The 25,669-nt window shown below is 52.4% G+C and overlaps 11 protein-coding genes across 11 annotated transcripts; 8 read left to right on the top strand and 3 right to left on the bottom strand.

Moving 5' to 3' along the window:
* Window positions 1-1,486: 1,486 nt before the first annotated feature.
* PV08_06116 (uncharacterized protein) lies at window positions 1,487-2,858 on the top strand (the record flags this gene model as incomplete). Its single annotated transcript, XM_016380454.1, has 2 exons — window positions 1,487-1,519; window positions 1,680-2,858. The coding sequence occupies 2 exons, from the start codon at window positions 1,487-1,489 to the stop codon at window positions 2,856-2,858; spliced, it is 1,212 nt and encodes a 403-aa protein (XP_016236281.1).
* A 1,133-nt stretch (window positions 2,859-3,991) lies between these two features.
* On the top strand, window positions 3,992-4,336 carry PV08_06115 (uncharacterized protein; the record flags this gene model as incomplete). Its single annotated transcript, XM_016380453.1, has 1 exon — window positions 3,992-4,336. The coding sequence occupies one exon, from the start codon at window positions 3,992-3,994 to the stop codon at window positions 4,334-4,336; it is 345 nt and encodes a 114-aa protein (XP_016236280.1).
* Window positions 4,337-4,384: 48 nt separating this feature from the next.
* On the top strand, window positions 4,385-4,951 carry PV08_06114 (uncharacterized protein; the record flags this gene model as incomplete). The annotated part of the gene is made up of 1 exon (XM_016380452.1): window positions 4,385-4,951. One exon carries the CDS (start codon window positions 4,385-4,387, stop codon window positions 4,949-4,951), a length of 567 nt encoding a protein of 188 aa, XP_016236279.1.
* Window positions 4,952-5,845: 894 nt separating this feature from the next.
* On the bottom strand, window positions 5,846-7,279 carry PV08_06113 (uncharacterized protein; the record flags this gene model as incomplete). Its single annotated transcript, XM_016380451.1, has 1 exon — window positions 5,846-7,279. The coding sequence occupies one exon, from the start codon at window positions 7,277-7,279 to the stop codon at window positions 5,846-5,848; it is 1,434 nt and encodes a 477-aa protein (XP_016236278.1).
* A 240-nt stretch (window positions 7,280-7,519) lies between these two features.
* PV08_06112 (uncharacterized protein) lies at window positions 7,520-9,216 on the bottom strand (the record flags this gene model as incomplete). The annotated part of the gene is made up of 3 exons (XM_016380450.1): window positions 7,520-8,524; window positions 8,574-8,873; window positions 8,932-9,216. 3 exons carry the CDS (start codon window positions 9,214-9,216, stop codon window positions 7,520-7,522), a joined length of 1,590 nt encoding a protein of 529 aa, XP_016236277.1.
* Window positions 9,217-9,696: 480 nt separating this feature from the next.
* On the top strand, window positions 9,697-13,236 carry PV08_06111 (uncharacterized protein; the record flags this gene model as incomplete). Its single annotated transcript, XM_016380449.1, has 1 exon — window positions 9,697-13,236. One exon carries the CDS (start codon window positions 9,697-9,699, stop codon window positions 13,234-13,236), a length of 3,540 nt encoding a protein of 1,179 aa, XP_016236276.1.
* Window positions 13,237-14,181: 945 nt separating this feature from the next.
* PV08_06110 (uncharacterized protein) lies at window positions 14,182-15,477 on the top strand (the record flags this gene model as incomplete). The annotated part of the gene is made up of 2 exons (XM_016380448.1): window positions 14,182-14,649; window positions 14,701-15,477. 2 exons carry the CDS (start codon window positions 14,182-14,184, stop codon window positions 15,475-15,477), a joined length of 1,245 nt encoding a protein of 414 aa, XP_016236275.1.
* Window positions 15,478-16,712: 1,235 nt separating this feature from the next.
* On the top strand, window positions 16,713-18,413 carry PV08_06109 (uncharacterized protein; the record flags this gene model as incomplete). The annotated part of the gene is made up of 3 exons (XM_016380447.1): window positions 16,713-17,057; window positions 17,146-17,970; window positions 18,087-18,413. The coding sequence occupies 3 exons, from the start codon at window positions 16,713-16,715 to the stop codon at window positions 18,411-18,413; spliced, it is 1,497 nt and encodes a 498-aa protein (XP_016236274.1).
* A 430-nt stretch (window positions 18,414-18,843) lies between these two features.
* Window positions 18,844-20,320, bottom strand: PV08_06108 (uncharacterized protein; the record flags this gene model as incomplete). The annotated part of the gene is made up of 2 exons (XM_016380446.1): window positions 18,844-19,230; window positions 19,283-20,320. 2 exons carry the CDS (start codon window positions 20,318-20,320, stop codon window positions 18,844-18,846), a joined length of 1,425 nt encoding a protein of 474 aa, XP_016236273.1.
* Window positions 20,321-21,050: 730 nt separating this feature from the next.
* PV08_06107 (uncharacterized protein) lies at window positions 21,051-22,899 on the top strand (the record flags this gene model as incomplete). The annotated part of the gene is made up of 6 exons (XM_016380445.1): window positions 21,051-21,138; window positions 21,200-21,543; window positions 21,600-21,687; window positions 21,743-21,992; window positions 22,060-22,714; window positions 22,768-22,899. The coding sequence occupies 6 exons, from the start codon at window positions 21,051-21,053 to the stop codon at window positions 22,897-22,899; spliced, it is 1,557 nt and encodes a 518-aa protein (XP_016236272.1).
* Window positions 22,900-23,870: 971 nt separating this feature from the next.
* PV08_06106 (uncharacterized protein) lies at window positions 23,871-25,304 on the top strand (the record flags this gene model as incomplete). The annotated part of the gene is made up of 3 exons (XM_016380444.1): window positions 23,871-24,025; window positions 24,079-24,520; window positions 24,636-25,304. The coding sequence occupies 3 exons, from the start codon at window positions 23,871-23,873 to the stop codon at window positions 25,302-25,304; spliced, it is 1,266 nt and encodes a 421-aa protein (XP_016236271.1).
* Between the last annotated feature and the right edge of the window lie 365 nt (window positions 25,305-25,669).

The following is a 25,669-nucleotide window of genomic DNA, read 5'->3' as shown; positions in this document are numbered from 1 at the left end:
CGAATTCTGGATGTGGGTGACCTGCAACAGCAATGGATCCGTCGACCACGTGCTGCTTTGTGGATGTAACATGCCGCAAGTGGTTGAATGCTACCGGAAAGCGATTGCTAGTACTCGTCGTGGTAACCAGACCGACTGGCTCTCGCATGTTGATCTTTATATGACCGCACTTGCCGACTTGAAACAAAGACCTTGATCAGGGCTAACAAAGAAGCTGGTAGATTACCAATGACCAAGATGATAAATATCACGGGCCAAAAGTTGCCTAGACCGTCCTTTTGACCTTTTACAGAAGGCCGGACGAAGTAACAAACCAAGAACTACTAGGCCACTGGTTGATATAATTTCAGTTTCAAAAGGGTGAAATGGCACGAGGTCGCTTGCGGTAACTAGTTAGTGGCCTGTAGGAGGAGGGACCGGTAGAGGTCGCCCCGTGTTGAACAGGCTGGGTTGCGGGAGCCTCCGACGGCGACGTCTTCTTTACAACGCGGTGGTCCTTTGCAAGGTGAATTCCGTACGACACCGTCATGATAACTGACTCGTTCGTCACCATATCTCGCTGTATCACGGGCTTCGTATCTTCCCCTGGTTTACCTCGCTGGCATAGAACCGTTGGGCCAAATGGGTGGTCTAGTTGGTGAGGGCGAGTCACACTTCTCCCACGCTTTTTGTTTCTTCTTCTTTCTGTTACCTGGTCGTATTCGTATCTGATTACGACAGGTAACGGCGGTGTAGAGTGACTCTTAATTCCCCCGGTGTGGATACTTTTCTGTTTAAGCAGTGCGACCGACCGAGGCCGACGGTAACCGGGCTTATCCGTGATCGTGTATCGGCCGCTGGTGCGGACGGACTGACCTACGCGAACCTGTACACAAGGCCACCTAAGTTTTCCTGGGTGTCAAGTTTGTACAACGGTGCAGGAGTTTGACGCCGTCTCTCTCCCCAAGACATTCCTTGAAAGTAGTTGGCTGTGCGGACGGAGTGGAACGAGTTTTTACACCGGAACAGTGTCTGTCTAAAACCGCCCCCCCCCCAAAACCGGATGCAAGTCGATCTGGTTAAGCTTTTCCTGTACGTGGAGAGATGGAGAGATGAAGATGACTCAATAATTCGTCTTCCAAAGGGCGCAACGCCATCTTGTGAAATCTACATACATACAAACATAAACGCACTAGTTAGTTACCATATCAAGCACCGGTTCGCATCCCAGACTCACATCGATAACATTACAAATCTTCCGACAGCTCGTAGATTTCTATCACCACAGGGGGCCGGGGACATATATCTATCTATGTTCCACCTACTTTATGTTTCTGCCTTTCTGCCTTTCTGCCCTTCTCTGCGGGAAGACAACAAAACTACTGTACCAACTAATTACCTAGATACCTCAGGTGGGGAGCTACACAATACCGAGTACCCGAGTCAGAAGCCAGGTGTGCGTCAAGGATTCTATTCTACTACGTGACGAGAATCTCAACTCTGAACGATGGCTCTACTACCTACTTTCGAATTGCCCAAGGTACGTTCGTCCTTTGCTAAACAAGAACAAAAAATGCCCATCGTCTATTATCTGCCTACCTACCTACCTACCTACCTACCTACCTCGCTTGATCTTCGCATCACACGCGCACAGGCACACACATACACACACTTTGTACACTCAGTCACTTACAAATCAGTACATTCGGGAAACCGAGGATCGAGTCAAATATGGTCTCGGAGGCAGCGCGACGCCGTACATGTCCATCGCCGACCTGATCTCGCTCTCGTCCGACCCGGACACGACTGCGAAAAACCTGGACGTCCGCTCCCTCAAACTCGGCGGCGGCATGGGTCTCGGCAGCCCTGGAGTCCGCGCCGCAATCGCAAACCTGTACAAAGGCATCTCGCCCGACCAGGTCATGACGGCGGTTGGCACGACGGGGGCCAATGCGATGGTGTTCACCACCCTGCTCAGCAGCGGGGACCACGTCATCTCGCTGTTTCCCACGTACGGGCAGCTCTCCGGCCAACCCAAGGGGTTCCCTTGCGAGGTGTCGTCCTGGAACCTGGACATCTCCGACGGCTGGAAGCTGCACGTCGACCAGCTCGAGGCGCTGATCCGCCCGAACACGAAGATGATCGTGCTGAACAACCCCAACAACCCGACGGGCACGTACCTGGACGCAGATACACAGAAGCAAATCCTGGACGTTGCGCGCAAACACGACATCATCGTAATGGTAGATGAGATCTTTCGACCGCTGTACCACGAAGACGACAACGGTAACATAGCAGGCTCCCCTTCGTTCGTCGAGCATGACGACCACTACACCGGTCGCGGCGTCGTCGTCACGAGTTCCATGAGCAAAGTATGGGGTCTGACCGGCGCGAGGATAGGCTGGATTGTGACCAAGGACCAGGAAATTCTCTCCAAAATCCTCGACGTCAAGTTCTACGCATTCACTTCGACCAGCGACATTGACGAGGTCGTTGCCGCCGAGGCCTTGAGCGACCGGTGCCGCCCCAACATCCTCAAGAAGCATCTGGGCAACGCGCGCGCTAATCTGCCGTTGCTGGACGCCTTCGTCAAGAAGAACAGCGACATGGTGTCGTGGACGAAACCAACCGCCGCCGCGACTGCTTTCATCAGGCTGTCCTGGAAAGGAACTCCGATTGACGACGTCGAGTTTTGCAAAGCCTTGCTAGACGAGGAGGGAGTGTTGCTCAGCCCAGGCAGCTTGTGCTTTGGCGAAGATCGACAGAAGGAACTGCTGGGCTTCGTGAGGTGTCATTTCACTTTCCAGCCGGAGAAGATGGCGCCAGCACTCGAGGCATGGGATAGGTTTCTGCAGAAGACTCGCGCGTCGTTGTCGTAGGTCAGTCTCGGGCTCGGCGGGTAGTGTTGTCGGTATGTGAACCGTAGTCATGCACCGAAATTATCACTCCGGAGCGTGGTGAAGAGCGCGGAGCACGTTGGCCTGCTGAGAGCTTTGGGTTTGGCCCTATGGGATGGGCGCAGGTATTCGCGCTCGTGCGAGGGAATGCGACCCTCTGTCAGGCGTGAGTGGTGTTGTGTTCTGTTACGATGACTACTACTGGTCAAGAATCCATCAATGACGGGTTGGATGTGTTCAATCATGTGTTCCGGCGCAGGCCAAAATCTTCTCTGAACTCCGTTTTTTCCCTCGTTGCCTCACTAGCCGTTCCCGGGGCACAACCCGACCCCATGAAGCGCGAAAAGTGTGACGCTGCATTGACGGGTTTCGGCACCGACATCCGCGTACAGATAGTGGAGCGTGCAGCGCAGGCGCTTCTCGAGGATCTGATTCGTAGCAAGTTGAATGCTGGAGAGATGGTAGGTACTCGTATACTGCGTTAACAATGCCACTGCAGTCTGATCAGCTCGTGAAGCCCAGGACACCCACGAAGGGGCACGTGAAAGCGAAAAGAATTGTTGGTGTGTGTGGCGGGCGCTTTCGGATCACACCCATAATCGGCGTCGATGAAGCGATGACCAAGAGTGCAGAAAGTTGATGGCCCACTAGAACAGTCTCTTGCTTGAAATGATACCAATCTGAAGTGTCGCGGGGCGCAAGCTGCCCAGGATTCGAGGAGGACATCTCTCAAGATTCGGATGGCCTATGATAACGGACAGCTTGGCATCAGTAGAACTCCACATGGAATCAAGTGCCTGATTCTTCTCGCGTTTGCTGCGGAATCGAAGGGTTTCTGGGGGTGCTGATGGTGGTGCGTGTCGTAAGTTGCCGCACGACCGGCTCGTCGGCTAAAAAGTATCGCTGTCCGCGGGCTGAATAGATCGTGGTCCCCGAGAGTCCGGCGTCTTGCTCAAGACACCGCAAAGTGGACACGAGCGTGCCAACTGACCGCCTGCTTTTGGCTTGCTCTTGCTTTAAAGATTTCTGGGCGCCGTCTTGTCGTGCGGTGAGCGATTTCCTTGCGCGTGATTCCGTTGTCTCAACGCCATTTTCTGCTTCCAGTACATTTGACCATGGCCACTGAAACACCCAATGTTGTCGGCGCCAGTGTCCTCACTTCAGGAGAGATTAACGTACCAACAGCCGAGAAGCCACTCCAAAATGGCCCGATCCTGGAGAAAGTTCAACAAGCCAACACCGACCAAATTCGAAAAGTCCAGGTGAAAGAGTCCGGGTCAAACTTCAATCGCCTGCGCACCCACCTCTCCAGTCCTATCCGAGTCGATATATTTGCTGAGATCGAGCTTCTCATTGTGAGCTTCTGCACCGGCATTCAAGACGTGACCACATTCCCAGACTACCACTGCTTTGCATCCAACCAGACCGGCATGTTGGCGCTCTCATCTTCCTCGCCTTAGTACTTCACAGGCTGACAATTCGAGACAGGAAACACCGTCATGCTCGCAATGGCCGTTATCCTACCTGGAGCCACACATGACCTGTTCATCACCGCCAACATCGGCATGAGTCTCGGCTGCTTTCTTCTCGCAGGGTACATTACCGGCCAACTGAGCCACATAATCGGACCTCGGAATCGGGCGTGGATTGTTTTCTGCAATTTCTTCCAGACAGGGTTGGTCTTCATTGCCGCAGCACTGCAATACATTTACGGTATTCATGTCGAAGGCACAAGCACGGTCATCATAATTGGGCTACTGGCATTCGCGGCCGGAAGCCAAGTTGTGCTGAGTCGGAGTTTGAGTATGACTGAAATCAGTACGGCCATGGCCACAGCGGCCTGGGTCGACTTGCTCATTGATAAGAACCTACTTGCCTTGAGCAACAGACCCAGGACGAGACGTGCAAGTTTTCTTGCGGCTCTTGTGGCGGGCGCCTTCTTTGGGGCGTACATCTATCGCGAAGTGGGAAGCGAAGCAGCATTATTGCTGTCTGCGGCTGGGAAGTTGATCGTGACGATCATGTTCCTGTTCAATGGGATCGAGAAGCCGAGTGTGTGTCAAGGTTCTGTCTGAGACTGTGACTGTGGGCTGTGTCAACAAGGGGTGATGAATGATGGGAGACACTGGGTTAGCATCCAAGGTTTATTTCAGCGTTTCAGTTCGGCGTGCTAGCGAGCATCACCATTCACAATCAGCATAGGAGTAGAGTAGAGTGTCAGCATCTGGTATCCCGACCTTTGGAACGAATAGTAGAGTGATAGATCTGTGCTTGTCTTGAGAACTCGAGTTGTGGTAAGTGTCTGAATAGATCTGCTTCCATTGAGCATCAATGGTGGTTGCAAAGTCGTAGGGCACACGATGTCAAGGCGATAATGCATATCCGATCTAATAAGCCCCGTGTAAACCCTTCGGGATTCATTCTGCGTAAAGTGAGAGAATCCTCGACAAAGACAGGGTTGTGGAATTCAGAAATACCACTCGATGGACAAGGACCTCAAGGTCATGGCGCCATTCTGCATTTGGCCGGGCTATGTGCTTCACCGTAGTTCAAGTCTCCCCTCGTCAGCGCATGGTGGTTCTGGTTGCTCGTTATTGTTCAAACGTTCTCTCATCAATGGCTCTCCCAGGACTGCAGCGCGCTGCACATCAGGTCTATATGCAATCACACTCATAATGGCCTTCTCAGCTCGCGATGATCTGACTCTGTCTCACAGCATCCGCAACCATGCAGCTCTCTCATGGTTACCCCGTTTTCGCTCGGTCCCTGCGCTTCTCCGTCTGAACCCAGTCCGTCCTATACCTGTGTTTGGAGGAATGACGAGGCTAGCAAGCGAATATTCAAAAGAAGAAAGTCATATACATGTGGGTGTATTTCTTGTGGTCTGTTGGAGAAAAACAAAGTCGGAATATATAAGCATCGCACGAAACTCCTGATACTACACCTGTACCGTAGAATCTTATGGCCGGTTAATCGCCCGCCTCATCATCGATCTCCCTCCTCAGCAGCTCAATCTGGTGTTTCAAGCTACGCCAGAGGACGTAGTCGTCTAACCCCTTCTCCTTGGTCGTGTTGATGGCAACGGCATCAATCAGGTCGATCACGTCCCAAGTTTCCTGCAGTTTCTCTGCCTCAGTACTAGCCTCCCCTTGCTCGTTACCGTCGCCGTCTCTCGCGATAGACAGTAACGCGGTCACAAAGGCCTCTTGCAGGTACGCGAAAGAGAAACCATCCGTGATCTTCGCCGCAGCCGGGCATATCTCATCCGGGAACTCCACGTCCTTGTTATCACTCAGCTTCTTCTGCCAGTACTGGCAATACTGTACCCTCTCGTCGAAACTTGGGTTGGGGAACAAGAACTTCCGATCGAATCGAGATGGTCGCTTCGAAATACTTGGGTCAAGAAGGTCAATATGGTTGGTGCTTCCTATCATGAAGACTCCTTCGTTCTCGGACACTCCATCCACGGCGTTGAGGAAGAAACTGCGCAGTTCGTCGGTGACGAGACTATCCAGATCCTCAAACACCAAGTAACACGGTGCCTCCCGTCGTGCCAGGGTAAACACGCTCTCGATGCTATACTGATTCAGGAGCAGTTTCACGTAAAGGGTCGGTATGGACGGGGTGCGTTTGTACAAAGTCCGCATGGTCGCTTTGATCGAGAGCGTCTTCCCATTACCAGGAGGGCCGTAAAAGATCACACCTCGTTTCCACGGCACGCGAAGACGGTGGTATTGTTCCCGAGAACTGAAGAATCGGTCGACGAGCTCGACGAGGTCTTTCTTCATGCCTTCATCGAGGATAACGTCCTCCCAGCGTGATTTCAGGACGCTTTCGTACAGCTGGGAATCTTTGTACCAGTACCCTTCGAACACCCAGACTTCGCCGTGCAGTGATGCTTGCCAACGACCGACTGTCGCGATCAGTGTCTCGACGGCAGCCTTGTCGCCCAGGATATACTGGTTGCGAGTTTGAACCCAGGCCTCCGTGCCGTCACGGCCGTCGACAAGGTAGACTAGAAAAGTCATGTTCTGCCATTTGTACAAGTAAGATTCGAAGAAGGCCTCTTCCGCCACCACACCACTGCCACCATCGAGCCGTTTAAGTGGTGGTACGAACAAGGTCCATTTCAGTGAGTCGGGCCAGCATTGTCTCTTTTCAGTCGATGTCGACTCGATACTGGCGTTGCCGGTCGCTGCGTAAGCTTTCAAATTGCTGTTCCACTCAGGAACAACGGTAATGGGGACACCTGGATGTTCTCCATGGATATGGCTGAAAATGAATGCGTCGGTGTTTATGCGGCTAGCACCGGCATTCACAAAGAAGGATCGGGCGACTGGATTCGAAGAAATGGTGTCATAAGCCTTGTGGGAGTCATTGTTGCTGTCTGAACACCGGTCCATCGCAGATGATTCCATTTTCTGAAGTGCCTTGAGACCTGATTTCGCTCTCACAAATAATTGCTTGTTGTCATGTCTCTAAATTCAGCATGTTCATTGGGAAGATGTCATTGCCAAAGCTGCAGGCACCAGTCTTTTCGAGGACGAGCCTAGTGAGCCCTTGCATGAACCAAGCCTGGGGCGCCCGGACCCTTTGGGGGCTGAAACTTGACAGCAGCCCTCGACGACGAGGGGCTCGCAAAGTCAGCTTGATGGCCCTTGATTCAGTGAAACCTCGTCAATGAGTGTTTGAGACACGCCCTCTTTCTTTAATTGACAATTGATCTCGTTCTCAAGCCAGGCCCAGACATTTTTGCGCGCGACTGTTGGGGCACGCTGATACTCTCCCCACATTCCGGCTCTGCCAGCGACAAGTTGTAGTGCCTCATCGACACCGTACTCGATTTCGCCATTGATCCTGATGCCATCGGTCAAAACCTTGTTTAGGTCGTCGATTACAATACAACTGAGCATGTTGAGCATATGGAGAGATCGACTGTCCTGGGCCCGATCCGTGGGGTGGAAGCCTGCCTCAACACAAGTGCGACAGAGATTCCAAAGAGTCCACATTTGCGTAAGGCGAATCGGATGATGTGGCTGCTCGTATACGGCCGGATGAATGTATCTTGTGATGGCTGCCGACTGCAAGAGAGCGTCGGAGTATTTCGTCGACCCAATGAGACCCTGTAAGAGTTCGTGCCGCAACTGAAGCCATGGATAGTGATAAAGGGGCCAACATCCTGGCTCCGCGAAAGCCACCATGGCGGTCCTGATCTCGTCGATATGTTGCAGACTTACTACAGGCGCTGACTGGACTTTGGAGAGTACTCGCTCTGCGTGGCTCTCAACTGATTTCGCTTTCTGGCTGGTTCTGGATGGCAGCACCGGCGCATTCTTCTCGCTCCTGCACAGTTCGCACGCACAGATGAAAAAATACCTCTCTTTGAGCTCTCGTTGCCGCTGTTCGAAAGGATATTTGCCGTCAACATATGAAAGAGTAATCTCCTCGTCCTTTTGGAGTGGTTGCAATGCATGCACAGATATGCCATGAGAGTCTGCTGGTCTAGACAAGGAGTCACTCCGGGAAACGTCGAATCTTACGTAGGCATTTGGTACACAGGAATGATTGAACATGGATGTCCTAGGGTGTAGCGCCAGACCGATTGGTTCAAACTGTGGGTTTGTGAGCGTGAAAGTGTTGATGGTGAGCTGCCCTGGTCAGAGATCAAACAAGCCAACCTCTTCATGATGCTCTTACTGTGCACAAGACTCGCAGGATGAGCTGAGGATCCAAGTCTGAGCCGGAGTAGGACTTGATAGCTTGGGTCATTAACAGAAGATCCTCCAAGCGTTCCCCTCCAGCGCTGCAGATTTGGTCTACATGACTCTCCAAGCTTAGGAGCTGGTCCCATTCGCCGGCAAGAAGTAGGCCTGCCTTATGCTGCTTCAGCAAACGTATCATGGCCCTGACATTGCTGGGCAGAATCCTTGGAAACAAGTTCCCGTACAACTTGCACTCCAGTCGATGGTACTGGGACCATGCTAGCTTCTGGCATTTCTGTGGATGGCCGTTAGCAACTGCTCAAGTCTCCTGGTCGTCGAGTACAGCCTCATACCTGGTTGCAGAACCTGACCACTTTACACCCGCCGCACTTTTTCAGGGTTGAGTCTTGACCATTCGACCCAGGCTGGAGTTCTCGTGGTGGCTTCAAGCAGGAATAGCAATTGGCAATAAGATTGGCCGTGTTCAGAGCAACTAGTAGTGGCTTTGCGACGAACATGATTTGCGATTTCGCTTCGAAATCTCGCGCTGCGTGGACGCTTCTACCACCGCCAGCTGAGGATCTGATATGGACACTATCATCGCGAATGACCTGCTGCTGTACGCTGGCTGAGGCCATTGCATCTGACTCGTCTCCCGCCAGACTTTTCAAGGCTGATCTAATTCACTGGGCCTTATCATGATCGACGACCTAGTCTGCCCTCCCCTTTGCAATGCTCGGGTACTTACCTAGGTAGTGTGTTTTGAAAGCATGTTGAGAATGAGCACCGCTGACTTCCAGTAGCAATGAGGGTCTCGAAAAAAATGATGTTCCTGGCAAGGCTACGATGCGGGGATCAGAGCCTTAGTGGGCCTAGTGAGCCTTAACTAGGCGCTTTAGTCCCTCTAGCCTGGTGGCCCTGTAGCTGTTCAGACCTTAGAGTGCCCGGGAGACATGCCTAATAAGTCATTGGACAGGCCCATTAGGCTTTACTCCATGATGAAATCTTAACTCCGTTTGCGCCACCAAATATTTTTTCCAGCGTCTAGTCCGCAGTTTGGATTCTTGCGAGTTCGAGTCTGCGACGCTGGTGGAGGTTGTGTTGGACTGCAAGCAACCATGGAGAAACAATCAAACAAGCCTCACAGGCCATCGAAGGAGAAGAAGAAACCTCAAAGAGGAGAGAAAAATGTCAAAGCCTTCGCCGTCGCCAATCCTGGCCGCCTCGCGAAGCAGGCGGTTCGGTCAAGCGACATCAATGAAAAGCGACTGCATGTTCCTCAAGTCGACCGAATCCCAGAAGAAGCACCGCCGATTGTCGTCGCAGTTGTCGGTCCTCCTGGCGTTGGCAAGACCACTCTCATTAAAAGCATAATCAAAAGATACTCCAAGCAGACTTTGTCGCACCCTACCGGCCCTCTGACAGTCGTAACCTCGAAAAGACGGCGACTTACCTTCCTCGAATGTCCCTCCGACTCTCTCGCTGCTATGATCGATGTTGCAAAAATTGCTGACATTGTCCTCCTCATGATTGACGGCAATTACGGTTTTGAGATGGAGACCATGGAATTCCTGAACGCTCTGAGCGTTTCTGGTATGCCAGGAAATGTCTTTGGCATCCTGACACACTTAGATTTGTTTAAAAAGCAGAGTACATTGCGGATGGCAAAGAAGAGATTGAAACACAGATTTTGGTCGGAACTCTACCAAGGCGCAAAACTATTCTACTTGTCCGGCGTTATTAATGGGCGGTATCCCGATCGAGAAATACACAATCTATCAAGATTCCTGTCAGTCATGAAGAATCCTCGACCGCTGATCTGGAGAAATAGCCACCCCTACTGTTTGGCAGATCGGCTACTGGATGTGACCCCCCCAACACAGATCGAAGAGAATGAGAAATGTGACAGACAAGTTGCGTTATATGGCTACCTTCGAGGCACCAATTTTCCAGCAGAAGGAGCAAGAGTGCATGTTCCCGGTGTAGGGGACTTATCGGTCAGAGAAATTGAGGCGCTGCCGGATCCATGTCCCGCCCCATTCCTCGACCAGGCCATGGCCAAGGCAAGCGGAAAGGCGTCCAGAAGAAAACTGGGCGAGAAGCAGAAAGTCCTTTTCGCCCCCATGTCAGATGTTGGCGGTGTCCTGGTAGACAAGGATGCCGTCTACATAAATGTAAAGACGAACACCTTCGATCGAGATGCAGATGACGGTGAAGAGAGGGGTCTAGGAGAGCAGCTGATGATGAGTCTCCAAGGGGAACGTAGACTGCTTGGTGAGGTTGACGGTGGTGTCCGGCTCTTCCAGGGTGGGCGGCAACTCAGCGAAGGTGATAACAATGACAACGACACGGGCCGTACCACGAAGAGAGGAATCCGATCATTTGGTCAAGATAGCCCTCATGATGGTGTCGACCAAGAAGAAGACGTGGACGAGGGCTTTGTGAGTGGAGAGAGTAACGATGAGCTGAGTGACGACGAACAAGTAATCGATTTCCCTGAGCACACAGGCCGCCCTGGCATTGTTGAGGAGGAAGAGCTAGATGAGGAACAAGGCGCAGGCGAACTCGAGTTTGCCGACAGTGACTCTGATCTAGGTTCCATCTCTGGTGACAACCAGAATGACCAAGATTTTACTGACGAGGATTCGGAGTTCGACGAAAGCGAGGATGATGGCGGTCTCCGGTGGAAAGAGAATTTGTCTGAACACGCTCGAAAGTCACATTCAACCTCAGTAGCGTTCCGCGCTGCCGATCTGTCTCGATTGATGTATGACCTGACTTTGACCCCTGCAGAAGCCATTGCAAAATGGCGCGGAGAGCAGAGCCATCAAACCAACACTGAACACGACGAGGTCGACGACGAAGACAATTTTTTCAACAAAGCCAAGACTGAACAGGAGGAAGAACTACAAGATCGACAAACCCCCCGATATGTCTATGAAGACCTAGCACAAAAATGGGAGGATGAGGATAACGTTCAGTCCATCAAGTCCCGGTTCACGAGAAAGTCTCTCGCCACAGGAGCTAATGCAGACTCTGATGAGGACGAGTACGGTGGTTTCGACGAAGACGCCGGGGACGACTCTGACGAAGGCGACGGCGAATTTGAAGACTTGGAAGCAGCACCCGAGCAGGATTCGGAGGCTCAGACAGAATTAACGTTAGAAGAAGAGCGCATCAAGAACGCCAAAAGGAAGGAAGAACTTAAACTTCGATTTGAGGAAGAAGATCGAGAAGGCTTTGCAAACGGCAAAAGTGAAGTCAAGGCTACCGAGCAAGAGTTTGGAGAAGACGAATGGTACGATGCTCAGAAAGCCATGCTCCAGAAACAACTCGACATCAATCGAGCTGAGTTTGACAGTCTGGATCCAGTAGCCCGAGCACGAGCGGAAGGATTCAAGGCTGGCACATACGCGCGAATTGTGTTGGACAAAGTCCCCTACGAATTTGTCCGCTCTTTTAATCCCAAGCTTCCCGTCATCATCGGAGGATTGGCTCCCACTGAAGACCGGTTTGGCTTTGTTCAGGTCCGCATCAAGCGACATCGATGGCACAAGAAGATTCTCAAAACCAACGATCCTCTCATCTTTTCGTTGGGCTGGAGGAGATTTCAGACACTGCCGATTTATTCGATCTCCGATTCACGAACACGAAACCGAATGCTCAAATACACCCCGGAACATATGCATTGCTTTGGTACATTCTATGGTCCGCTGGTAGCGCCAAACACTGGATTCTGTTGTGTTCAGTCCTTTTCCAACGCCAACCCTGGGTTCCGAATTGCCGCCACGGGAGTTGTCCTGAACGTGGATGAAACCACGGAAATAGTCAAGAAGCTCAAACTCACAGGGTACCCTTACAAAATCTTCCGCAACACTGCGTTCATACGCAACATGTTCAATTCATCATTGGAAATTGCTAAATTCGAAGGAGCGAGTATACGAACCGTCTCCGGAATTCGTGGGCAGATCAAGAGAGCTCTTAGCAAACCTGAAGGGCATTTCCGAGCCACATTCGAGGACAAAATCCTCATGTCAGACATCGTCTTTCTGCGAGCCTGGTATCCAGTCAAGCCTCACAGGTTTTACAATCCTGTTACCAATCTACTGGATGCGCCTCCCAGCGGACCCGCAAATACCGACGGAGAGGGTCAACGAGTCGATGATGGCTCGGAGGGATGGCAGGCCATGCGACTGACGGGAGCCGTGAGAGCATCGATGGGCATCCCTACACCCCTGCTCAAGGATTCGGCTTACACCAAGATCGAACGACCGAACCGACATTTCAACCCCCTCCGAGTCCCTCGTGCCTTGGCGGCAGAACTCCCATTCAAATCACAAATTACTCGACAAAAAGCAAGAAAAGCACCCACGTACCTCCAGAAGCGGGCGGTGGTGATGGGTGGCGAGGAGAAGAAAGCCCGAGATCTAATGCAGAAATTACAGACTATGAGGAACGAGAAGGCAGAAAAGCGAGCCAAGAAGCAAGAAGAGAGGCGAGCCGTGTACCGCAAGAAGGTTGCCGAGAACATGGAGAAGAAGGAGGAACGAGAAAAGAGAGAGCGAGACGAGTTCTGGCGCAAAGAAGGTCGGAAACGAAAGCATGCAGAGGCGGGCGGTGGTGGTGGAGGAGGACGAGGGAAGCGGTCGAAGCGATAAGCGTATGGCTGTTGACCTTGTTCTACTTCTGATGATGATGGATTGATACCCCTGGAGCTTGAAGCCGTACTCTCTGTACCCCGTACTGTGTCAATATAAAGACCATATGGCGTGTCCTCGTTGCACGAGGTATACTTGTAAGTAGTCTCAAGCCGAGTCGTTCAATAATACTGTGTCGACAACTGGTCTGTGGTGCAGGAAATTGGGAGGCTGGGCGCTCACTGTGGCGCCTATCACAAGCAATAGAGGCTTGTTCCAGGGCTTGGGGGATTCTAGAGGCGCCCAAATGGGCGGTTTAGGGCTCCCCAGGGTCTCGCCCAGGCGCCACGCACAGGCCCAACACCCCGATTACCAACCCGGCCATGGGACTAGTTGATCAAGCGACACACTGACCGTCTGATCGGCTAAATAGCGCGCGTCGGGGCGTCGTCCATGTCCAAGGCAGACAAAGGCTAAAGCCGTTGCAGATGCAGGACATACGAACCCAGCGAGACTGATCGCGTGTATCTCAAGACTTGGATCCCTCATCTTGCATGCGAGGCAATGGCTGGTACTACAGCAGTCTCTCGATGACTTCCAACTCGGCCTCTGTCACAACAACGCGTCTGCCTTGAAACGCCTCAATCTACGCGTGTCAAGCACAAGTCATCAGACCCCACCAACTACGAGCAGCTGTAACTCACTACAGTACGAGCAGGTCCACCAACTAATAAACCTACCAACACGGACGGACGAGGGCGAACGCGACGACCCTCGTGATCTGTTGCTATTGTCGTCGTTTCGTCGTCTGTCCCTACTGTACGTCCTCACCGACATCCTCTCTCCCTGGTTCCTCCACGGGCTCTACACCTACACGATATACCATTCCCTCGCGACCCAGGCTTGATCGCCGAAGCCGCCGACAACGAACCGAGCATGCAGCATGCCGCTGCGCATGCGTCAACCATGCTGGATCCACACCCGTTGACACTGGCGCCTCCGGATGCCGTGAGTACAAACCTTCCACGCAGATCGGAAGACTCGAATACCTCACAACAGCTCCCGTTGAACATATCGTCGAGCGATGTGTCCAGCACAGTGGCTCTACCCACCGTGCCCGACCGGGAGGATGACGAGACGCCTCCTACCTCCACCACGTCTAGCCAGCTCGGGTCGCAAGAGACAAGATCTATAGAATCGCAGGAAAACAAGGAGTCGACGGAAGACCATGCAGCCGTAGAGGCCGTCCGAGAACATCGCTTGCTTACAAACTCACAGAGTCCTCCGCCTCACAGTCTCTCCGGAGCAAAACGAACAGCAAGTGGCGAGGTCAAAAGGTCGAGTGTCAACGGACTCGCAGATGTTGTGGGCCAGTCTAAAGATCTCGGACATGCTCTAACGACCAGCAGTGTGCCAAATGGCAACATCTCAGAGGTAGGGTTGGGCAACGCATTCGCGGGGAAAGCAGAGACTAACAGGGACCAGCTCTCTCAACAACTACGTACAAGACTGAAATACGCCATGATCAAGGTGCAGAATGGCTGGCAGACACGTTCCCTCGATGAAGTTGAATCCTTGGCCTCGCAGTCGCCCCGATCTACCGTGTCTGGGTTTCCAAACTCCCCTCGTCCACGCGGTCCTCTTTCCCCCCGAACGGTCATGTCCCGAAGTTATGGACGAGAGTCGAGCGAGAGCGACTCATCCGACAGCACCCTTGAAAGCCGAGGTCTGGTGACCCTGAACAGTCCGCAAATATCTTCGCGACGCGCTCTCGCACCCCCCGTCGATATTGTGCCTAGCTCTCGTCGTCGACCAACACCAAATGGAAGTTATCAGAACCCAATCAGTGCTCGACGCGCATCGACGTCGTCGCGTGTTCCCACCAGTCACCGAACACCAAGTCAGAATGCTGCCATGGAAGCAGATGCCGTCGAGACACTTCTTTTCATGGCCAGTCCGAATAATTCAGGATACAATCCGAGCCTGTCGCAAGATTCTACTATACGATCAATACCATCGTTTGCGGCTTCACAGTTGACGTCTCCATTGCGGACTCAATTCAGTCAGACGTCAATGACATCGCCAAAGAAAGTTGCCTTTCCGAATGGAAGACCTGCGTATGATAAAGCTGCCATTATTGATCGTATGCTGAATGACATCTCGGATGATAGCGATGAGGAATTGCAGCGTGCGTTTGAACTTGCAGAGAAATCTAAAGCTTCAGCACCAGCGGCGGCAGCATCACCCACTGTGTCAACTTGAATTTTTGGCTTGTGGATTGCAAACACTCGATACCTCTGCCTGCGTCGTTGAATTGATTGCACATATTGGCATTGACATTGGCGTTTGGTTATCCCGGCGATCTGCACGTGGGATTTCGTCTTGTTTGCTTAGTTCTGTTGTCCGAGGGGGCCCAGAATCGGGAAATGCTCCTGCGTACCAGGTGGTTGTGGCTCTCAATGTCGATCTTTATGACGGGGCCATGTTTCGGAAAGGCATAAAACACAAAGTCTCAGGGTGGATGAAGAGCGACTTTATGACCAGGACGAATGATTTTGAATACATGCGAGTATTTATGGGGGAACTAGGAACCATCTTTTGCACTTGGAAGTGCACTACAGTTGACAGATACCACCACTGCGTGCAGATACCACACCATCATTGTGTTGAATTGTTCACAACACCGTCTTTGAGCGTCTCATTCTCGTAGCTCCATCTATGTCGTGGTCAGTGTCACGACGCATTCCGACCATCCCCGAGCTTTATCATCGATCTCGATCAACTTGCCGAGACACAATCCCGGCAACTCGATTCATGTCAAATGGGACACAGAGAAGACTCTACTCGTGCGTCTCGATCCTGAATACATGGCATTCCGCCGGTGAGATGGGGGATGAATCCCGCAGGTATCCGTGTCATCAGGAAGACTCAAAAGGAAAACTTCGAGCCCGTGCTTACGTGGATCTGACCTCTTCTCCACGATGATCTCCAGCTCGATGCTCACTCGGCATATACTTCGTGATTGTTCCCCTTCTCGTCGATGATGGTGGTATTACGACGTCTGAAAACGATTCAGATGGTGTGTACGAGCACCCGCAGACATGTGCCGTGGTGCGTACGAGTCGAAGTAGACATATACCTTGATGCGTACGAGCACCCGCAGACATATCCCGTGAGGCGTACGGCTCGAAGCAGACATATGCCGAGATGTGTGCGAGCACACGCAGACAAATTCCCTGCGGCGTACGACTCCAGTCAGGATCCATACCAAACAATGGCGACGATGTGTAAGAGCGCCGCAGACCTATGCCGGGATGCGTACGACTCAACTCAGGATCCATCCCGTGGTCGAGGGAAGAGAGGATCCAGTCAGAAACTCTGCTCTGTCCCCGCGTATATCAGGTCGATATACCCTCCAGCCATGAAGTCTGGTCGGTCAACGACAGCCAGGTGAAGCAAGCTTTTGGGGTCGTATCAGCAGACAGCAGTCACCTACGATGTTGTATTCGTATCTCGCTCTTCTTGTTGGAGGTGCCATTCTAGCCACAGTCATATATAATCGATGGTTCCATCCTCTGAGCAAATTCCCCGGACCGTTCCTGGCTTCTCAGACCGACCTATGGAGAGTTTACCAGCTGACCACTCGACATATGCCTGAGAAACTGCTGAAATTGCATGAACAGTACGGTCCGGTCGTTAGATACGGTCCCAACGAGCTGAGTTTCTGGGGAGTCAAGGCCATCAATCCCATCTACAAGTCTGGTCGGAAAGTCCTCAAGAGTGACTTTTACGATGGCTTCACGACCTTCTACCAGAACCTGTTTGGCACAAAGGATGAAGAGGTCAGTGAGATGATTCTCCCTCTTGACAAACAAAAGACGACTCCATCAGTGGACTTGACGCAGGGCTAACCACGCAGATCATGAACAGCTCCACGCCAAACGACGCCGTCAGATGGCTCACAGCTTCTCAATTGCGTCTCTCGCACAGATGGAATCAATCTTTGACCGCCGAATCAATCACCTCGTCAGGACGATGGACTCCTTTGGAGCTGCACCCTTCGACCTCAAAGAGCTGATAGGGTACTACACGTACGACCTGATGGGTGAATTGATTTTCAACGCCGAGTTCGGGACGATGGAAACCCAAGATCCCAAAGGCCTCCCTCCGATCAACGAACACATCTTTCTGGGATGTATTTACGGCATGCTCCCCTCGTTGCTTCCGTACAGCATGCGGCTTGCCCCTCGCGTGCCTCTCCCGTGGCTGCAACACCTCTTGGCCGGACGGAAGAAACTCCGCGACCAGACTGCAACGCACGTCGCGGTGGAACTGGCAAAGGACAAGACCGAGGTCCGCCACAACATCCTCTCCAGGCTCACGCAAGCAACGGACCCCGAGACAGGTGAAGGACTCACAGAGGCCGAAATCAGCTCGGAGGCGTTTGCTTTCCTGGTCGCGGGCGCGCACACCACGTCGGGCACACTCACGCTCCTGCTCTACCATCTTCTCCACAACCCGACTGCGGCGAAGAAGTTGACGGAAGAACTGAACAGTCCGTTGTTTTTGCAGTCGCCGGATCCAAGAAACGACCAGTCCTCGCCTTCGTACTCGGGCCTGGAGATGCAGCTACCCTACGCCACGGCCTGTATAAGGGAGAGCTACCGCATGTCTCCTGTCTTTACGATGCCGTTGCCTCGGACGATTTGTGATCCACTCGGTGCAGATATTGATGGTCATCATATCCCCCAGGGCGTAAGTCACTCTCGTGGCCTTTTCGTTCATCGTCACTTGCCATGCTGTGCTTTTTTGTCTAGTACTAGTAGTACATCTTCTCCTCAATGGCTGCTGACACCAAATCAAAACCACAGGCAAATTGTTCCATAACAAACCACGTTCTGCACCACAACCCAGAGATCTGGGGCGACGATCACGACGTCTTCCGGCCGGAAAGGTGGCTCGAGGAAGGCAACACATTGTCTCCAAATGACTTGCTACCCTTCGGAGCGGGTCACCGCGGATGTATAGGCCGCAACATCGCGAGTATGAGTGTCGTCAAGGTTCTGGTGACGCTGTGGAGACGGTACGAGCTGGAAGCTGTCGATGTCGATGGCGATGAGAAATTGGTCATGGAATCTGTCGGTATCGGAGAGAAGAAAGGACCCTTGGTTGTGAAAGCCAGAGCGAGGACATGCTGATACTCCACAGAGGGTAGGTAAGTGCCTTGAAGGTAGAGCAACTTCAAAATCCCCAAAAAAAAAACAAATGATCATAAAAACAAATCAACTCCGTACAACAGTGCCACGTCCATCAAGCGTCATCAATCCTTTAAGCACAGGCACCAAGACCTCCACTCTCTCCACATGGGGTGCTGAGCACGACAGAAAGTGTAAGCATAGCCGTACATGTATTTCCGCTGACTTTATAGTTTCGAGTGCAATCAATGTCTTCTGTCGAACAAGCCCAAAAAGGTTCGGCAGGATGCCAGTTGTACAAGAGACAAGCCATACACGACGGAGCACCCCGGAGTTCGATCTACATAGCACCAACCCATGAGTGTGATTGTGCAACAAGAATTATTCAGAGGCGCCCGCCTATGCCGACGATTACTCCTCGTGAAGGACTGATTTAGGCGCATCCATTGAATATACATCTATGAGTGATAGGCTTCGTCCACGTTCCAGCCTCGCAGCTAGATGTCATATCTCCTGTCACGTTGAGTCCAAGTTCAGATATCCTCTGCCGATTCCAACCTGATGTGAATTCAACCGATCTGTCGCCGATCGCGTGTCCGTGCGTGACGTACGGCGACAGTCGACATTCATTCTTGGTGTAAGAATACTGCAAACATGTGGTGTTTTTCTCACACGACTCTGCGCAGGCCGACGAAGAACGACATGCTGCGTCGTCACTAGGTAAAAGATCGGCCGAGAGGTTATCCCAGAACGCGAGGACCGACGTATTTTGTAAGTGGCGTTGTCGATATTCGAGAAGATCCGAGTAAACCAACGGTCTCTGTGATACAATCAGCGTGGACCGGCGTTTCGTCATCTCCAGTGCATCATACTTGCGAAGCACGCCTCGTCCGCTCCCATCGCCACAACGACGTAAGTGAGTCTTCTGACATGCGATGAAGCGAGATCAATGGTACACACCAGAGCTCTTGGCTGATTCCAACATCCTCAAGATACTCACCGCTGAACATCGGATGCAGATCCTCCAGCAGCACTCCGGTCTTGTCGAGGATTGCGTACCCCAAAACTGCGTCTCCGCAGCAGTCTTCCAACATCCATTCCATGTATTTTTCGCTGAGATTTGTGCCATCGCCGACTAATTTTTTCATCAGACCGTGTGACAGCACGATGCCGGCGCCCCCGTACGCAAACCATCGACCATGTGACCCGGCTACTGCAGAGCCGAAGTAGTGCATGTCCTGAGGGTTGTACTGTTCGAGAAGGCGGAAGAGATTATCCAAGAAAGGGTACACATCAGCTTCCAGGAAGACATACCAGCTGGCACCAGGGCGCATTTCGTACGCGACATTGACCATGGGCAGAAACTTGAAGCGGTCAAGTTTCCAAGCGTCAGGCGAAGAAGGGACTTTTCCCGTGTCTTGGTAGGTTTCTCGCTGGGTGGAATATGCTGTGAAGTCGGGGTGTTTGGCGTACGCCGCTGGGAGGGAGGCCAGGATGTCGATAAAGTCGCGGCCGGCGACTTGCTGGGCGACGTCGGAGAAGACGAGAAGATTGTGAATGCAGGATGTGACCGAGGATAGATGGGCCGAATTCTTGCTTGAAAGTGCTACTCCGGTTTTGAGGATGATTTGGACCCTTTCGAGGTGTCGTTGAGGAAAGTTCGAGCAGAGGTCACTGTGGTTGTCAGTAGACTCGGCCTTCGGAGGGAAGATCGGTTGCGTGCTTTCATTGTAGGTGCTGAGGGTGAAGGGGGGAGGAGGTTGGAAGATGGGTAGAGGAATCTTCTTGAGCACGTCGTGGACTTTCTCATTTTGGTAGTAGACGAAGAGTGGAACGAGTGTCGACAGCAACACCGTCGTCACAATCCTTCGTGTAGAATGCCTCGTGTGGCTGGCAGAGGGTAACAGCATGGTTCCTGATGAACGACGACTGCGCTGTCATCGCCGCAGAAACAGGTGAACTCGCCATCCGGTAGCTTATTGCCTGGGAACAAGGGGCGGCTCCGACCCAGTGGAGGTGTGACACGCTCGGACCGTACGGAGTACAGAAGTCCAACATGAAAACTCATTTCCGTTATGCACAGCCCCGACATTATTAATAATACTGGACTAGTGAAGGCGCATTTGGTGAAGCGGCTCTAATAACAACTTTCAGCCACGCGTCAACACCAACGGAGGACGGAGTGGTTGCCTGAGGTCTTTGCGAAATCCTTAGTGCCGTCCTGGTTAGCCTGGGCATAGAAAGCTTGGCATGCTTATCTCGAAGCTTAACCCGCTATCAATTGAGCTTATCTCGGTCGTGCCCTCTCGGCGCCTTTCACAGCACAACACAAGGTATCTATGTCTCCCCACTCCTTGACGAGAAGCCCACTCTTTAGATGGACGTCTCACCTGCAGTTCTTCGCCTTAGCTCCTTGCAGATAACGTGAGACGCAGGCCAAAGCAAGTGTGATGTTGCAATTGTGGGAGTACTCGGCTCCCGGCAACCGCCGTTAGACCTATTACATATAGTAGTGGCCTTGACCCGTCTTTCTCGTCCCTCTTTTGATCTGACACATCAGATACCCTGGGACGCTGTTCGGAACTGCGAGGAATTATCCAACGCGACAAAGAGATGGCGGCCAGCGAACACACAACTTCAATGCCTCCGACGGAGAAGTCTTTCGAAGGACCTACCGCACAAGCAGGGCCACATGTTCATACTCACGCGGCGCCACACGACTTGCTCGGTGAGTCAAATCATGCCAAGCACGTGGAGGTTGTCAGTCCGGTCTGACTTGTCTTGTTTAGACGCGGTCGAGCAAGGAACTGTGCAGGTGGATGAATCCAAGATCATGCGAGGTTGGACTTTGCAACTAGAGCGTCTTCTTGGAGTTGAAACTCGCGGCATCGAGAGAGTTCCGGAGAGCGACAGGCCGGCACAAGCCTCTCTGGCCGACTTCGTCCAGATTATGCTGATCTGGTTCTCGGCCAATTTAACACTGAACAATTTGGCTCTGGGATTATTGGGACCCCTGGTGTACTATGTTGGCCTCAAAGATGCCATGTTGATAGGGGCGTTTGGCTCGATTGCCGGGTCCATACCGACCGCATACATCTCGACGTTTGGACCCATGAGTGGAAATCGAACATTGGTACTGATTGCGGTGAACTTCCTTCCAAGTCCTCACATGCTGATACTATTGCCCAGGTTTTCGCACGTTACACCATGGGTTGGTGGCCTTCGAAATTGACGGTGCTTTTAAACATGGTCATTATGCTCGGCTACGGTCTTGTCGGTATAGAGGCTTTCTCGTCCCGGGGCGTAGTTTTCACCTTCTAATTTGTTGTCAGACTGCTTGATCGCTGGCCAACTTCTCTCCGCAGTCGCCAATGGTTCAATGACGGTGATTGTCGGAACGATTATCGCGGCCATTATTTCGCTCGTCGTCGCACTGTTCGGCATCAAAATCTTCCACATTTATGAACGTTACGCATTCATCCCACAACTGCTTGTCTTATTCATCCTGATAGGAGTCGCTGGGCCAAAATTCAATGCTGGCAGCCAAACCAGTGGGCCGAGCGAAGTGGCAATCGCTGATAAGTGAGTACTTACATCTTTCTGTGTGACCATCTTATTTTTAGATCGCACCTCCTGACCATTGAATCAGGGTTAGCTTTTTCTTCCTAACGGTGTCGGGTCCAATCGCGTGGTCGCCTGCAGCTTGCGACTTCTTTGTCTATTTCCCTCCCAGCTGTTCCAGATGGGCCGTTTTTGCCAGCACCCTCATTGGGCTGGGTATCAGCACGCTCTTCATGGTTCTCCTGGGCGTCGGCCTCGGCAGTGGTGCTCTAGTGGACACTCAGTGGGCAAACGCCTACGATGTCTCCGCTGGTGCCTTGGTGGTCGAAAGCCTTAGTCCACTGGGCACATTTGGAAATTTTTGCGCCGTCATTCTCTCGCTGGGATTGATCGCGAACAACATTCCTGGCACATACTCTGCGGCCTTAGGCTTTCAACTGCTTGGTCGGTGGTTCCGCCTTGTTCCCCGCTGGTTCTGGGTCATTGTTTCAGTTATCATCTACACCATCTGCGCCTGCGTGGGACGTAATCACTTGTTCGACATCTTCGAGGACTTCCTGGCGCTGATGGGGTACTGGACCATCATGTGGACCACGATGACTCTGGAGGAACAATTGATCTTCCGAAGGAAGACTGGTTATAATTGGGATGACTGGAACAAGCCTTCGCGTCTGCCTCTCGGCATTGCGGCCTGTACTGCATTCTGCATTGGATGGGTCGGTGCTGTTCTCTGCATGTGGCAGGTATGTGGTGCCAACCGTTTATTCCCCTCATTCAACCGCTTACCGATCAACAGGTATACTTTACAGGACCAATTGCTAAATTGGTCGGAGATGGAATCGATCTTGGATTTCCTGTCTCGGCAGCGTGGTCAGGAATGTTCTATCCGCCCTTGCGATACCTCGAACTGAAATACTTCAAAAGATGAGAGGAATTGGAACGTCCGTTCTCCGTGTTGATGGAGTGCACATGGAAAGCCTTGGACACATAGTAATATGTCTCGAATCAGAGAGTGTACTACAACCACATTATTTGGTAGTGACTCGTTTCTGTTTCCTCGTATTGCTACTCTTCACTACAGAGGAGCTTAGTTGTCAAGTCCTCCCTCAGCATTGCGTTGATCCTCTCTTCAGAACGCTTACTGCACCTATCTACCCTCTGATCCGTGATAGTGTTCCAGGCCTGCCCATACTGCCCATACTGCCCTCGGACTGGGGAGAGATACTCAGCGGCTCGATGACTAAATGAAGAGATAACGAAGTACGCCGCCGCGCGTGGCAGGAAGTGCAATTCCGTAAGCGGGTGAAACTTACACGAAAGGACCATCCGTACGGCCAGTTACTGTGGTTGAACTGTTCGGGAAGGTCGATCCGTTTTAGGTGGCTTTAAGGGGTAAAAAACGTGGCAGCAGAGATAGGTATTCCGTACTATTCGGCACGTTGTTCACTATCAGGAGGGCCAGTGGGAACACGGTCCACTTCCTTGGGTCAAAATTGGGGCTCTTGTATGACGAATCTACATACCTAGATGAGTAACGCAAGACTCTCCGCCAAAACGGCAGTCCCTTCGAAGAATGGGGGTTTAAACCTTGATATCAAGATACAACAATACCATTAGATCGATATGGCGACCCACAGCTTTCGCAAGTCTTCCTGGATCGTGTGCCGGTCTCCGAACCAGACGGCGGGCTCCTCACCAAGCTGGCACGCCGGCGAAGACCCCTTCGCTTTGAGAATAAAGACATATATGTAAAGCCCTCAGCTTGTCTTCCGCATGGCTCGGATTCAAATATTGTAGAAGGCTTGGGCGGCTGCTAAGGACACTCATCGTTCCCTTGGTCGGAGGAGCACAGTTGGAAGTTTGCATACGAAGGCAGGTCGGAAACGAGCACGCGACAACATGCCCAAACTGGCAGTCGTCACAGTTACTGCCCTCCTGTTGGGTGCCAACTGGGGGGTCATGGCGGCAGAAGCAGCTTGCGGCCCCAAGAAGATCATCATCGAGACCGACTTCTATGCCTTCTCGGACGAGTTGAGTCCTCCTCTGCTTCCTCCGTCTGTTCTCTTTCTGTCGCGAATAGGATTGGCTGACAGGGACGTCCAAAAAGCCCGAACGCGATTGGGATGGCCAATGCATTCATGTCATGGGGAGAAGTCGATATCATCGGGATCGTTTCGTCCATCCACTCGGAATATGCTCCACCGGCCATCGACGCCTTCAACACCTTTTACGGCCACGGCGACATTCCCATTGCAATCAAAAAACCGTTGAACGATTCCACTGGCGACTGGGAGTATTCAAACTACCCGGATTACGTTATCCCGCTTGTCGAGCACTTTTCGGAAGCAATCCACACGGGATGGAACACCACCGACCCTGTCCCCTTGTACCGGAAGCTTCTCTCTGAATCAGCAGACAGCAGTGTGACCATCGCCATGATTGGCTTCTTGGACAACATATACGACCTCCTGATGTCAGGACCGGATGCTCTCTCACCGCTGTCTGGGCTGGAGCTGGCGAAGCAGAAGGTGGTGGAGCTGGTCTTACAGGTACGTGCCAACTGAATGAGTGGAACCAAGATATACCACATCCCGATGAGTTCAAGTACTGTGGCTACGGTAGAAGTAGGTCTTTCTGACAATCGTACGTTCATACGTATTGCAGGCCGATCCAACTGCCCCCTCGTACAATCTCGACCACGTCAACGGAACCTACGCCGAGTACGTCCTGTCCGTGTGGCCCAACACCATTACCTTCGTCCCCGGCTCCATTGGCAGCGACACGCACTGCTGCGCCAAACTCACGACAGACCTTGACGTTTCGACCGATCCTGTCGCATTCACCTGGAACATTTCCGTCGGCTACAACAAAACGTACAAGTCCTGGGACCCGACGGCAATGTTGTACGTCGGCCGCGGGCTCGGGGACTGGTACATCTACAACCAGACGACCGAGCAGGGTTACGCCGTCGAGGCGAACGCAACGGGCGACACATATCTCGACACAAGCAAAAAGTCCCCGGCACCCCAGCAAGCAGTCGAGATCGCCCCGACGTTCTCCAATGTCAGTCTCGCCGACTTGATTCAAGATATCTTGTTGTGGACACCCGGCGAGCCATGGCCGGCAGATGCGGGCTTGAAGTGCTCTTCAAACTCTTCTTCTTCTTCCAGTCTACCGACAGGGACATCGAGCGCAACTGCTACCACAGTGGCGTCGACCGGAGTAGCCTCTCCTTCGGCGTACACTGGCGGCGCGGTGGAACTCGGGGCCTCCCAACTCGGATTGCTGGCTTGTGGAGCGGCTATTTTAGCAATGTTTGCTGTTCAGCTTTAGTCCGAGTACGTCTTTAGCGAAGCAAGGGTCCAGGCAGCTGCTGCATTGAAGTTGGATGTATGTACCGAGACGCTGCTCGTAAGTAGGAATAGTGGAGCGAATGGCAATGGTAAGGGAGAGGAGTGGTGTTAGTTCCGTCTAGGAGAGTGGTTGGGTAAAACCCCTAATACTGGACATACAAAGGTACCTAGGCTCTGCCATAGAATTTAATGGCCCCTGAAAGATGTCCCAGAGAGTCCAGATAGCCGTTAGCCGTTGACTCCCTGCCTCAGCTAGCCTTGTAAGTTGTAGGCATATTTTCCGGTTGCCCTGACCCTGGGGCCTGCTATTGGCTTCTGATCCGGTCACCACCAGCTCTGCTGCAG

This window comes from Exophiala spinifera (assembly GCF_000836115.1).
Source record: "Exophiala spinifera strain CBS 89968 unplaced genomic scaffold supercont1.4, whole genome shotgun sequence".
NCBI classification, from domain to species: Eukaryota; Fungi; Ascomycota; class Eurotiomycetes; order Chaetothyriales; family Herpotrichiellaceae; genus Exophiala; species Exophiala spinifera.
The sequence above is the reverse complement of the archived record's forward strand: the minus strand, read 5'-3'. Positions and strand labels throughout refer to the sequence as shown.